This window comes from Falco biarmicus, chromosome 15 (assembly GCF_023638135.1).
Source record: "Falco biarmicus isolate bFalBia1 chromosome 15, bFalBia1.pri, whole genome shotgun sequence".
Taxonomy (NCBI): Eukaryota; Metazoa; Chordata; class Aves; order Falconiformes; family Falconidae; genus Falco; species Falco biarmicus.
Window position 1 is genome coordinate 1,982,755 of NC_079302.1, and position 14,759 is coordinate 1,997,513.

At 50.3% G+C, this 14,759-nt stretch overlaps 1 protein-coding gene across 4 annotated transcripts in view; it reads right to left on the minus strand.

The window, feature by feature from the left end:
• The window catches only part of NFAT5 (nuclear factor of activated T cells 5), a 75,709-nt gene extending 68,857 nt beyond the window's left edge, over positions 1-6,852 (minus strand). For 3 of the 4 annotated variants that reach the window (XM_056361206.1, XM_056361204.1, XM_056361205.1), the window contains exon 1: positions 6,487-6,852. In XM_056361206.1, the coding sequence (XP_056217181.1) occupies positions 6,487-6,559 (73 nt within the window). In that variant the 5' untranslated portion in view covers positions 6,560-6,852. The remainder of the gene's footprint in view (positions 1-6,486) is intronic. The other variant, XM_056361203.1, reaches the window with a different exon arrangement.
• Positions 6,853-14,759: the final 7,907 nt, after the last annotated feature.

Genomic DNA, 14,759 nt, shown 5'->3' on the forward strand with positions numbered 1-14,759 from the left:
CGGCCACTCATCAATTCCTGCTAGGGTTTACCAGCGTACTTAAACTCCAAAAATAGTTCAGGCCGTTGCCTTTTTGTACAAAAGAAAGCAATACTTCTCTTTCATTTTCTCTAACTCAAAAGAAATACATTCCCACATGAAACTAAGTAATCTGTGTACCACTGAAAAAAAATCAGATCACAGCTCCAAGTTGACAATAATTTTTAGTTAGCAGACCCCAAAAGGTAACTCTGCTGTTGAAAACTTATAAAAAAAATATCAGACACTTTACAAAAATTGAAAAATCTTAATGTACAATCTGGTTTCTACTTCTTGACTATACTGAACAGCAGTATCCTATGGATTCACCTTATGAGCAGCTGTAACAGATTTCAAATATGCAGATCCTGAACTAACTGAAGCACAAGTACTCGACTCCTAATATTTTCATATTCTAAAGATTCTCAGCTATTACAGTATGTGTCAAAACTGCACAAAGAACCTTCCAGAACAAAACAAAGTATAAGAGATGCCAAATGGCATAACCTCACATCAAAGAAGAATATGATGAACCAAAAAAATAAAAGACATGCTAAGGTGGGCAGAAATAAAGTATTGGGAAGGAGCGTCTTCCTCTAAATCATAATCACAATCAGAAATGCCCACACAATAACTTTCAAACAGTTTTCCAACCTCTAGGTCCCTGAGAACCCTCCAACATTGCTGAATTGAAAGACAACATAACATACACATTTGCCTTTGCAAGTGGAAGAGGTCTGAAGCCAACACATGCGACCACAGGGAACCACATATTCATGGCCTGCAGGCTTCAACAGCAGTCCTGGCTGGGAAAGCATGAGAGCCCATTTGCTCGTGGAACAGATCGCTGCAAACATGCTACATCAACACCCGTAATGCTTATGCTGAGATCTCGCTAAATCAAGTCAAATTCAAGCTCCTCGCTGCAATTTTCAAATCCTTCCATGGGACTGAAATATATTCTCTCCAATTACGATTTCTTTGACTATCTAAATTTAAATGGGACAAGAGAATTCGACAACGTATGGAGAGTCTCTAACAGAAAAATATCTACAACTTTCATAGAACTACATAAAGTATCCAAATCGAGTAAAACTGACAGCGAAAAAATCCAACTCGCTTTGGAACTAAAGAAAAAGCTTATTTAATTCCTCTTAATTTCCCCTACTCTGTGATCCACACCACACATTTATACTCTGATGCAAACAGGCAAGCATTGGAGAACCTAAGGCAGGAACAGTCTCCCACCCCGCCATCCACACATCCTGCCCGGCTTCCCGACCTCCAGAAACAGGTTCCCTCACCAACCCCCAAGAAACCAGCCCAGGCAGGAAGCCTGGCTTTCCTGGACTCGGCACACGAGCACAGGCACAGCAAATGCAACACAGGGCACAACGTGAGGAGCATTTCTTTCTGTGGCAGAGCCATTTAGCAGTTCTACCTCATCTGCTGCATCCCCCACCATTTAATCCCAATCCTTGACACCCCCTTTCTTGTCTTGACACCACTACTTGTGCAGCTGCAACAAGACCGGGGAGCAGAACAATGTTAGAAAATCCTAATAAAAGTAAAATATACTCATTCTAGATTGGTTTCCCAATCCCATTCATCTTGCAACCACAAAAAACAACTGTGCTGGCACAATTCAGAGAGCAGGGCATGGATGAGAACAGACAGCAGGGAAAAGGGTCTGTTTAAACATATATGTCACTGGAATATTCAAATTAGCATGTGGAAAGCTGTGAATTCAAAATCCTCCCCCCTACCCCCAGCACCACACATAATCATCTTGCAGCAACATATTCCATGGTTTTATTTTTAAAGCAAATCAACTAGTAAGATTGAAAGTAGAAACAGTCATTTACAAGGCTGACACAGAATTTAAGGAACTTTGGTAGAATCCATTTCAGTTGACTTAAGTCAGACTGTCCCGGGGGCAGCTGGAAGAGCTGCAGCAGACGGATGTATGCAATCCATACCTCAGTAACACTCAGCACTGCTTGTCCAGCACAGCACCCTCTATGAGCAACAAAAAGCAGAGCTAAGAATCATTACAAAAAGAACCAAGTATTATTTCTATTCCTACAAACTGCTAGTACTAGTTCTAACGTTCTAAATTAAAAGCAGGCTCTTACTATTTTTATAAAGCATCTGTTCCATCCCTCTTTGATAATTCAGTCACTGTCTAACTAGAGTTATCCCTTAGATCATGGAATGAAAAAAGTTTGGGGGGCAGCAGAGGGAGATCACCAAAAACCATGTATTGTATCAACAAGTCTCAGTAAATGCAAGTAGATTACCACCATTTAACACTTAAGCATGGAGGAAAATTGAGTTTTGACTATATGACATTTTTAGGGCAAAAGAGCTATTTAGGAGACTACTAACATTTTTCTTGTTGCTTCCAGTTCCAAAAAGTCTCATAGTATTACAGTTCCTCAGCTACATAAAGCAAAACCGGGGCCAGGGGGTGAATAAAAGTTCTGATTGTACTTGCCGCAGTGCAAAAATGCAACTTTATTAGTACACACATATTACTTTGTAATTGTTCAGAATGAATGATTAGCTAAATTAATCACACATTTAATCAATTCAGATTTAGTACCTGACATTTGATGAACTGCTTTAATCACAGTTTTTCCCCTCTGCCTGTTGACAATGAATAGTTGACTTTGCTATATTTGAATGTTACATATGATATTCAACCATGCAACAACTAGCCTCAAGGTTTTAGGTTTTACGCTCCAGTTGATTTTTCTACTACATTACTAATTTGTATGCACATTTGGGCTGTTTTATCTCAAAAAGGACAGTACGTTATGTAAAGATGGGAATTAAACCTATTACATTCTCAACATTTTCAGCATTCAAAAATGCATACATTTTTTTGTATCTCTATTATCCTCCTGTTAGGAGATACCATCCTTCTGCAACGGCTGCAAAACGTATGCCTTTTTTTAATATCAATCCTACAGAAAAAGACAGGTTTTAGTCCTTAGCGCAGCTCAGTTCCTCAGGACCTGTGGGACGAGCTTCAGAAACAGGCCTTGGAATCAACACTTTTTTTTTTTTTTTTTTTTTTTTAACAGCCATAACCAATCCTATTCCAGAGGCCTGCAGCTGAAGTACAGCTTCACTATCCTTTTAAGCCAATATAAGCTGGCACTGCTGCTGGAAGAAATAGTCCCACCCTTCCCACTGCGCGTTTTCACATGTCCTTTCCTTGAGTCAGCACAAGCCATTCACGAAGACCCACAGCAAACATGACCAGGATACTCACCTAGTTAAAAATCAACATTTCTCTTCCCTTTTTCCTTTTTGTTGTTGGGGGGCAGGGTGAGAAGGAATAAGGGAGAAGCTGAGTTAATTTTAACATGATCAATCCAGTTCACTGCATGGCCACGTAAGTGTTGGCATGAGCAGAGCAGCAAGGAAAAGAGGGGACAAGACGGCTTTAACCCAGCAAATGGGAATTCATACTGGCTGAAACTGCTCGTGACATCACACTTCCAAGAGTAAAAACTGCAAGGTAAAGTATTTACATACTCAAAGAAAAATACTCTCTTTCCCAAGCTACGCATAAATGAAGAGTAACTCAAACAAATTATCAGATCAGATTTTAAATTAACAACTCTCCCTTTGTCCATACTGCCATTTCACCTTCGGTTTGTGTGCTTTTGGAAGTTTTGCTTAACATTTTCAAAGGAAATATGAAAACAAATAGCTTAACTGAAATGCTCATGCAAGCCAGAGAATGGGCCAGACTATACCGTAAAAAATTGCACTAGCATAAGCTACAGCTTGATTCACCGAGTTTGCAAATATAACTTCACTTTTAAGAGCAGGCGAGTGTATTTCAATCAATCCACTAGACTCTTCCACTGTAATTTCAATAAACTCAAATTTGTCCGTTAGAAAGCCCCAGTTACTCCCGAGACCACCCCAATTTTACAGCTTCTCTCACCTTCATAATCTATTTCCGAAACATCACAGTGATCATCATCAACAAAGTTACAAGACCGGTATCATTAAACCGCAACCATCCCGATGCACACGCAGGAATGCAATTCAGAGGAAAAGTTACTGGCCCCAATTCAATCTGTGAGTTGGATTCCAAACTGCAGGGTAACTGCGCTTCTAAAAGGAGAGCAGTTATGAGAGGCTACATGCTCCTAACACACCCTCATTGCAAATGCGTATTTGTGGCTTTCTGACTGTGTTCAGACCTTTCCCTTTATCTCATCAGTTGTATTCATGCTCTGATCCAGAGCATTTGTCCACAGGATAAGTTTATCTGTATCTATCTAGGAAAAAAAAAAAAAGGCACACTGAAGTGTATTCTGATGAATCAGATAACCACTAATACCTTTTCCTAAATCCAACTAAAAATCGTACCTGCGCACCTCACAGCATAGAGGATCACTTCATTATTCATTCTGGAAAAGAATATTCATTTGTTCTAAATCTTAATTTAAATTAGAATTACATTTCAACTCAACATTTCCTTGATCTTTTATTGTGACACAATATGAAAAGCAAACCTCGCTCCAACCTCTTTAGAACCATTCACTGCTTTATACACCTCTATCATATGCCATCTCATTTGCATCAAGCAGCTCACTCACTATGACCACTCCGAAGCATCAAACATCCTTCTCTATATTTTTTATAGCTCTGAAGCCACATCAACACCACTGAAAGAAAAAAAATACACCCTTGATTAATCAATTTGAGATCCTTTTCCTACCTGAAACACTCAACCATTTCATTAAAGATAAAAAACCTCAGAATTCACAGCAAGATAGGCGAGTTCAAAAGTTCTGTTCAATTAAGCACGAGCCCTTGAAGAAATTTTGCAACTTATACAGAACCTTTTTATTTTAGATGTTTTACAAATTTACTCTAACAGTGCACACTTTTCAAATTTCCAGTACAATAAATTATAACTTTGATGGGGTTTTATCACCTGTGGTTTTTAACTGGAGTGCCCTGTTCTCAAAATACTCTTTCCCTTCTACTGTCCTCACTAAGCTGAAGCCATCTAGAATACATATGGGTTAGATAACAGGGGAGCCTTAAACCTCTGTAGTAAAATCTATAACAAAAATTTACAAACTATTATACGCTGGTGATAACTTTAACATCTCTAAACAGCAAGGCGATGGCATAGAGCAGTTTGAGCGCTTTAAAGATGTGCTTTGATTCATTAAAGCCTTTTCACTTCTTATAGCTTCACCGCTTAGGACACACAACTCGAGAGTTAATGAGTGTATTAAAACTGGTTCCCAAAATTCCAAAAAAATGTAATCTTTCCTGTCACAGCATTACACCCTGATGAGCTACCTTCCCTTCAGGGTAATAAATGGCTTTCCATTTCTTTTGTCACAGCCCCCCAGCCAGCTCCCCCTGCCAGCTGCGCTGCGGGCAGACCCGTTCCACGAACTACCGGTAGCGACTCCGTAAGTCTCTGGAGCAGGAGAGGGGTCAGGGACTCCTGCAGCGCGGGACGCTCCTCCCGATGCTCGCACCCGCCTTAGCGGGCACTTGTCAAAACTGAATTTCAGATATTATGAAAATAGCCGCCCGGTTCGTTTACTTTCCACATTCCCTGCATTCCCTCCCGGCCCCGCTCGCCACGTCCCGGTGATGCCGCGTCACCCCCGCTCCCCCCTCGACCCCCGGGCCGGGGCTGGCTCCCAGCGATGCCGACCTCCCGCCTCCCCCCCGGTACCGGGACCCACCGACCCACCGCCCCGCGGCCAAGCGGCACCCCACTTTTCCGTTTTTTTGCCACTTTCTAACCCAAACCGGGACGTTCACGTCCCCTCCGTCCCCCCGAAACCCTTCTCCGAGGAACCCGACGAGCCGCTCCCGGGAGATGCCGGGCGCCCCGTTACTCCGCGCTCCCGCCTGCCGGCCCAAGCGGCCGCCCCCGCGGACGGCACCGGCGCTCGGCCCCCATCCCTGCAGATGCGCGGCCGAACCGTGAAGTAAACAGGGCGACCCGCGGGGCCGCGGCCGCATTCCCGGCCCCGCACCGGCGGGCGGAAGGGGGGAGCCCCCCGCCGCAGTGCCGCTCCCGCGGGGGCCGCCGCCGGGCCCCGGGCGCAGGAACCTGTCGGGACACATTCTTGAGGCCGCGGCGGCCGGGCCAGGAATGCGGCCGGGGGAGCCGGGCTCAGCCCCAGAGCGGGCGGCGGGGCCCCTCACGGCGGGGCGCCAGCGGCCGAGCATCCCGGCGCGGCCCGCAGGCCGGCGGGGTGGGGGGGGGGGGGGGGGGGGGGGGGGGCGGGGGGGGATACGCTCGGGGCGGGTGAAGCTCCCCGGCGGCCCCGGGAGGATGAGGGGGAAGGGGGGGGCGGCCCGACGCGCGGGCCCGGGCGGCAGAGCCGGCCGTTAGCGATGGTTAACGGCGCGGGCACGGCGGCCCCCCCGCGGCCCCGCCTCCCGGCCCGGTGCCACACTCACCCTTGGAGTAGAGGGACTTGGGGGACTCGAGGTCGAGGTCGGCGCTGAGCAGAGAGATGAAGTCCGAGGGCATCGCAGCTCCGCGGCCCGGCAGGGGCGAGGGGGGCGGCGGGAGGAGGGGGCCGGGCCGGGAGGGGGGGGGCTGCTGCCTCCGCCGCCCCGGGCTGGGGAGGGGAGACACCGGCAGGCGGGGAGCGCGGCGCTCCGCACGTCGGGGCCGCGAATCGGACCGGGTCGGGCCAGGCCGGGGGCTCCGCTCGCCGTCGGGACCGGGCACCGCCACCCGCCGCCGCTGACAGGAACCGGCTGCTGCCAACGGAACGCGCCCGACCGCCCCCTCCGTTACCGCTCTGCGCCTGCGCGGCCGCCGGGGAGGGGGCGCGCACAAGGAACTCCGGCGCCGCCGGCCCGCGCATGCGCCCCGGCGGGCGGGGAGACGCGGCCTGGAACAGCCCCGGGCGGGCCGCGCGCGCCTGCGCTGCCGCCGCCGGCGCCACAGCGCGCATGCGGGAGGGCGGGGGCCGCGCCGGAAGCGCCGCCGCGGCGGCGGGGGGCGCGGAAGCGTCTAGAAGGGGGCGGGGGGGGGCCCTGAGGGGAGTGGGGCGGCCGTGGGCGTGAGGCGACGGGCGGTTCGGGGGGGCCGGGCCGGGGATTTCGAGGCCCCTCGGGCTGTCCCCACAGCGCGGCCGCGGGGAGGGGCCCGGCGGGGGCTGGGGGCAGCGGGCCTGGCCGCTCCCGCCGCTGCGGCCTGGCCCCGGTGCGCTGCTGCCCAAGGGCCCGCCGCCTGGGCTGTCGGTTTACATTGGCCCCCGTTGATCCGTGTTGCCCTAGATGAAGGAGCGGGTATTTCTGAGCAGGCAAAGTGAGAGTGTGGGAAGGGTGGCAGCGGCATGTTTTAATCAAGGGACGCTCTGGGAGAGCAGGCGCCCCACGTATGGGTGGCGTGGGGACGCGATACTGAACGGCTCAGGAGGCAAGAGGAGCTGGGGAGCCCCCTTCTGTGACTAAGAAGGGGGAAGAGTTAAGGAAAGGTTACTCACACTGATAGAAAATTACTTTTCCAAGGTGATGAAAACATACTTTGGAAATGGGGAAGGGTCGGAAAGCCAGAGGGCTTGCTGTGTGAGTGGATGGAGGTGCCAGGCAAATGCTTAAGCTGTGAAAAATGGAGGAGGAAGTAGCTGTGAACAGCTGATACGTTCCTCCGGCTCGGCACAGGGTCGGGTTTCCCTGCAGGTACTGTGTCACCAAAAAGTTGGCTCCTGTCCCTCCCGCAGCTGGCTCCTGTGCCACTCTGCTCTCTGATCCCGGTGAAATCACTCCAGATTCCCTTGGCAGCTTCCAGAAACTCTGCACCCCCCCAGCCAGGACCACAGCGCATGGGAGGGTTTCCTTGAACATAATCCACTGCCAGATGCCTGCCAGTCAGTTGGCTGCCATGGGGCAGCCTCCCCAGTGTCTTCACCACACATCTAACCATGCTCCTTCACTCATGGCACTGTTGCTTTGGTGCTTGGAGCGTTGGGGTTTCATTCCGCTGTGCTACCCGCACAAGCGGGGCGCCGAGATGATGCCTGTGGAGCCAGCATGGCATGCACGTGGTGTCCCAGTTTCACAGCCCCGCAGAAGAATGATGGCAACTGTGTGCTAACGCATTTGGCTTTATTTGAAGTTGGATATCTCTTTCATCCCAGACATACTGCTTTAATCCCCTGGAGCTGTGCTGGCTTTTTCCCTCCTCTGCCTGACTTCACTGTCATTTGTGGTGCTTTGAGAGGGCACGGCGCTCGAACCATGGAGTACGTCTATGGATTTCAGCACTGTCTAAGCGCTCATTTGTATCTAGAATCTCACAATCTTTTCTGTCACCACCTACCCTATGGTATCTCTTATTTATGCCGCTCTCCTGGATTCGCCTATTACAGTTTTGCACCAACTTATGCTTTGTGTGTAAGGGTTTGCCCAGCAAGGCGTTTTTTCCATGTTTTCCTTAAGCAGTCACCTTGCCGCCTGCTAAAGGCAGCCAGTGTGTGCCCTGGGAGTGGGGAACGTGTCCCACTGTGCAGAGGCCGTCACACCGGGGCCGGGCCTCGTGACCAGCCACCTGCCTGAGGAGGACGAAGGTCTGCAGGATGCTTCCCTGGGCAGTTACAGCCTGGATGTGGCCATCCCATTCCCTGGGGAGCATTTTTCATGGTACACCGTAATTCTGGTGCTGTTTCAGGGTGCTCAGCAGTGTTCACCAATACAGTGAAAAAAATTACAGTCATAATTAAGCGTGTTATTATTATCATGCCTACAGAGCATTTCTGAGGCTGAAGCACAGACAAAGCCAGGTGTTTTTTCTTCCTTCGCAGGAAGGACAATCACCCCTGGGCACAGTTCTGGCCACCTGTGTGCTGCCATGCAGAACAAGAGCGGCACTCATGCATTTTGCTCAGAATGGGCAGGCAAGGCGTCCTGGACACATCCCCGGCTGTCTGCCACTGCCAGGAGAGCTGTTGTGCTCCTTGCCTTTCAGAAGCGCCAAGCAAGTTTCTCCGCTGCCTGTGCCCGGAGCTTGCGCAAGCCTTTTCCTCTGCTCTCGTAGCTTCTGTGCCAAGTAGAGCAGGCAGATGGCATCATGTGAGGACATTGTTCATTTGCTTCAGGCCAGGCACGAGTATCCTCCCGAGTTAAAAATCTTCCAAAGGGTTTTGCTGTAATCACTGTGCTATTGTTCAGCCAACAGGTAACATTTCCTTGTGGCAACTCAGCTGTCTGCAGTTTCTTAAGCTACAGCAAGGAGTAGTAGAGGGTGGTGGTGTGCTACTGCCGAATTCTGTGTGACTGACTTTGGCAAAAAAAATCCCTCACTGAAAGGAGATGAGGAGCATCCAGATAGCAGTCCTTCGACAAGCTGATTCTGGAAATGTTGCCAGAGCAAAAAAAACCCCTTTTGTTAGTGGAGCAAAAGAGAGCAACATGAGGCAGATGTGGAATTACAGCTGAAGGCATTTCATGGGCAGTTTCATGGTCTTCTAGCTGCTGAGAAGCTGTATGTGATCTGAGCTGTCCATAGGGCTGAAGAGATGGTACAGGCATTCTCCAAAAGTGGCTGACACCCTGAGAACGAGCACAGCTCCTGCTTGGTGGCTGTGGGAAGCTGGGGTGGGCAGCATGCAGCTTTGGAAAGGGGGAGGGACAGCTGGTGTGGGTAAGTTGGGGGTCCTTAGTGGAGGGTCACACACACAGTAAGCATTGTGTATCACCCAGGGCACTTGCACACTGTGTTTGACTGTTATCAGTTGCTGCCACTTGTTTGTTGTCCTGAAAAGACACCAGTTTGTTCCCATGCACAGGAAATAAGATATAGCTGCGAAGAGCAGGCAGCAAAGCTGCAAGGATCACCGCTGCCTGTTGAAACAGCAGCGTGTGAATGAGCTCTGCCAGGAGATGCCAGCGCTGCTTTTCTACATGGGTTGAAAGCGGCACTCTGTCCCTCCCGTGCCAAATCTTGGGCTTTACCTCACCAAGTCAAGCTAAAACTGAAGCCCCAGTTACTGTCCCTGGGTGTCCTCCTGCAGCAGCCAGGCGCAGTTCATATCACGGAGGTGGAGGCTGTGCTGCAAGGAGCACTGGTGTGTTTTCCAGCACATCTCCTTGTGCGATGTGACCAGTTTTGCTCCTAGCAGCTGAACAGCTGTACTACCACCACCCCTCGTGAGCCACGGAGCAGAGCTGACTTGAGTTCAGCCTGCCGGGTACTGCAGCTGAGCCGGTTTCATGGTTACTACAGCTGTAAGGGAGGAGTGCTGCTGCTCACACCACCCACTGCTGCAGCTCAGAATGCTTTTCCTGCCAGAGCCTGCAGCCCTGTCCTGGCCCAGCCACATCCTCATGCCATTTGCGCTGGTTCCACTGGTTTTCCAACAAGTGTGTGCATGGAGGGCCCTCAGCAAAATGCCCAGGTGGATGCTGAAGGTGATGCAGTGAGCGCAGAGGCTGGTTGTGGGGCAGAGGCAGCCCAGTGACAGCCAGCATCGCTGGCAGCGGTGACTAGGAGACTGTCGCTGTAACTCAATGTTGCTGGAAGGCACCGTGGGAAGAGTAGCTGTGCCCTAAACCACATACTTCGTGGCCTCCCATGCCTGGCACTACAGCTCTGTCAGTCCCGCAGTGAGTGGTGTCAATAAAGTAGTCTGTCTAAAGCTAACAATTTTATTTTTTTTTTGGTGAGATTATTTTGCAGCAGGATTGGTTTTGCAGCTAGACCCCATCCTGCTCAGAGCTAGTACCAGCACAAGGCGGGTTGTGCATGGGAGAGGTGACTCGCTCAGGACAGCCCACGGACACCCAGCTCAGCTCAGCGTGACTGCAGGACCACAGCCCACCTGCACGGTTAAGCTACCTAAGAATATGCAAATATTCTTATGTAATAAGCTTATAGAATAAGCAAAGCAATGTGCCAAACGCAGCAATGCTAAGAGACTGAAATAAGGTCTACTGAAACCAGCTACAAATCCAAGTAATAATTTCAAAGCGTGAGTCTAAAGGTATTATTGAGCTGAACTGCACAGGGGCCTTGTAGAGCTGTCAGTATGCAGGAGAGAGGAGAGCTGAACGTACACAGCACTGTGTGAATTGGCCGGCACGGATTATATGACTGTGGAATTAAAAGGATTATCTGATAAATTTACTGAACAAGTGGCAATTCTTTTTATGGTGGGAAGTTTAGAGGGGGGGCGAGGAAAGCTGCCGAGTAGTCATATTCAGAAGCACTGAAGGGAAAGTCCCCCACTTTGGCAAGCACGTACCTACCAGCCCTGGGAGTGAAGGTGGATTCCTCTGTGCCTGCCCTCCCCGGAGAGGGAGGAATGCCTTTCCCTTGAGAAGAGAGCGAGCTAATTCTACCCTGGCACAACAAAAGTAAACCATTTGGGAAGCATCCAGGGGAAAAAATGTAAGACTATGTTATAATCACCTTCTTTCTCAGTAATAAGGGAAACAAAGGCTTTCTGAGAAGGTGCTACTAACAGATGGTCTGTGGCAGAGTAGAAAAAGAGATCTTACTCCTGCAAGGGGAGCAATGAGAGACAAAGCAATCAGGGATGGAGCAGGTAGCTCCACTGCCTTTGGGGGCAAAGGAATTCATCGCTGGCCACGCTGCTCCTTTCCCAGGCAGGTTTTGTGCTGGCCACAGGGCGATGCACACGGGAATCAGCCCTCCCGCTAGATGATGTGCTGAGCTGTGGTACTCCTGGTGAAGCAGTCTGGAAAACACGCCCGACTCAGGAGCATTCCTACTGGGATATGCCACCCACACAGCATTGCTGGCTGAGCGCTGCAGCTGCGGAGGGGAAGCAGCTCTGGGTGCAGAAGATGCTGGTACGGAGAGGGGGCTGCTGCTCTCCGTGCCTCTGGTGGGTCCTGGCTGCCAAGTCAGCAGATCCTGCCTGGCTTCTTGCAGGAACAGGATGTTATCTCGGGGCCAAATTCCCCGCATGGGTGCAGCAGCACGGGAGCCGGCGGGACGTGCCCCCGCTGGGATCTGCAGTGCCCAGGCTGAAGTCCAGCTTTGTGGGGATGCTCAGACACCCCAGAGCCAGCAGAAAAGCTCGAGAAAAGCTATGCAATTTGTGATGGTTCCCCCCCACCAGGGAGGCCACGGCAAGGGCTGAAAGGCCTCCGGCACCCGGCCCTGCTCGCCCAGGCCAGGCAGGATTGCAGCACCACTGCTTCTGCAGCGCTGCTGGGCTCTTCTCCAGCCACCGGCTGGTGACACAAAGGTTTTCTTGGCAATGGTTCCATTCTGTAGGGAGTTAATTTTTAGTGAGGATGACAGACAGAAGGGTCAAAACGTTTAACTTGGACAAGCAGTGCCAAGGAGTCACCAGTCCGGTTCATGCAGCTGTTCTTGCACAACAAAAATCTCCCACATCCTTCAAGAGGCTGTGACCCAGTGGGATCACAGACACCACCGGGGTGGGAGAAGGGGCTGGTGGCAAGGACCTGCTGCTCGGCCAGGGGACAAGCAGGGGATCTCCAAACCCCCGGAGAAGTGTCTCTGTGTGAAGTGCCCTGGATGAGCTGTAGCACAGGCAGGGACACGGCTGCCTCAGCTCCCCACAGGAGGGCCAGGCACCGCAGAGGGAACTGGGGTGGCCTTTCCAGAGGGATGAAAAGGACCTTGGAGCAATGCCATGGAACTCCCCGTCCCCGAGCACAATTACCTTTATGCAAGCAGGACCCATGAACCTGCTGTTTCTTCAGGCGGTAAATTACTCCCTAACTCTGCACCCCTGCTAGCACCGCCCAGGCAAGCTGAGCATTAGAACGTGATGGTGCAGTACGTGGAAAATCATTAGAAATTTACGTTGGGATGTTATTAGTAAATTGGTGGCTAGAAGTCAAGCACACTTGTCCCAGCTTTGTCCCTTCCACAGTGAACTCTGTGTAGTTACAGCTGAAGGATGGGGAGCCTGAATAATGCGGATGATGTTTCCGTGCTGCTGTGTTACAGGTGACAGCACTGTGCAAGCTGAGAGCTTACTCCTTACAGCCTGCAGGTGAGGAGCAGGTAGAAAAAAATCCTTTTGCTAAATATCATAAGCCCCTCAGTAGTTGTTCCCAATTTCCAAGTATCTTTAAAAGATTGGTTCAATTAATAAAGCTTTCAACTGAAGCAAGATAAACTTGTTTTTACTGGACCGACTCTCACCTCCTTAGCACCCAAGAACAAGAACTGTCTGTTACAGACAGAGGACGTACCCTGCTAATATTCAGACCAAGCAACGCCTTCTTTTGCTTGATTGATGAAGATGGCCTGAAGTATTGTGCTAAGGTGTTCAAAAGACATGGCAAATCTGCTCTGCCCAGTGCTCTACAGGACCCGTCCACCCCAGGCTGGCTGCTCTCCCGGCACAGGAGCTCAGTGCCCGGCAGCCGGTGCCAGCCCTGGCCCAGGCTCTGCCTTCCCTGGCTGCAGAGGGGCAGAGTCCAGCGCTGCAGAAGACCTTGGAGGTCTTTAGGGTCAATCCTCCTTTCACAAATAACCCGTTGTTAACTCTGGTATTAAATACGTTGCTGTGCCTTTCGGTTTGCTCTCCTGTGCTCCCACCAACGGGGTCCCACCGTTCTGCCCTATGATGACTAGAGACTCTCCTAATCCCCAGCCTCCTGGTGAGATTTTCTCCTAATCCCTGGTGAGATTTTCTATGATAAATTATTGCCCTGTTAGTTGGAACCAGCAAAGGAGGAAACAACTGGAGCTCCCAAGGTGGCTGTAGCAGGGGGTTTGTTAGATGGCCTGAGTGGGATGTGGCAATGGAGATTTATCCATCTCCCACACCAGTGGAGAATGAGGTATTCCAGACTCTAGGGCTCTAGGACACCTTTGTCTGGGATGTTTTGTGTGTGGTTATTGTCACAAAAGCTTAATTCCAGCTGGAGCAGCTACAGGAGGTGACTACAAGGGAAATCAGAGCCTAGTTCATAAGTGGAAGACAAATACTCTTTTATTTAATGTATCCCAGTGAGTGACTCTCCATGAACACCTGGGAGGAAGAGAATGAGCATAAATGAAAGGACAATAATGACACAAAACTTGTATATATGGACTAGTCCCAGGTACTTTGTTTCCTCCTTTGCTGGTTCCAGCTAACAGGGCAATAATTTATCATAGAAAATCTCACCAGTCTTTAAGCTTGTGACCCTTTGCTACGGAGTTGCACGTCACTTCCAGGGCGCCAGTGTTTGGGATCAGTGAATGGCATTCTGATCCTGTTCTGTACAAACAATTTGTGTTGCTGTTCATCAGCACTAACCTTTCTTCTGTGTTGTCCTCTTCTGTTAGCCCACTGATCACGGCCTTTGAAAAGTCCTTTCAGAAATATTTCATGAAACACAAGGGAAAAGCCCAATACATTGAGTATTCTAGTGGTAACAATACCCCTTACGCAGTGTTAAGCTGATCTAAATATAAAATAGATACATTTTTTAAGAGGAAAAAAGTTACTGAGTTGTGTTGTAGGAACTGACGCATATTTTCTACAATTAAATATAAACACAAAAGGGTAAACACTGCAGCTTTAGAAATACCCTCTAACAGCATCGACTACACAGCTGCCTTCGTATTATTACAGCTTGAATACTGAGCTTTGCCCAATGACCTCAGTACTCATGGGATGGGGGAAATAAGGCACAGAGAGCTGTGTGGGACAAACTCCTGCCCCAGGACGTGCTCGGACAGCCGTGAAGCCCAAGCCGAGCCCAGGCCAGATGCTTGCCCTGCC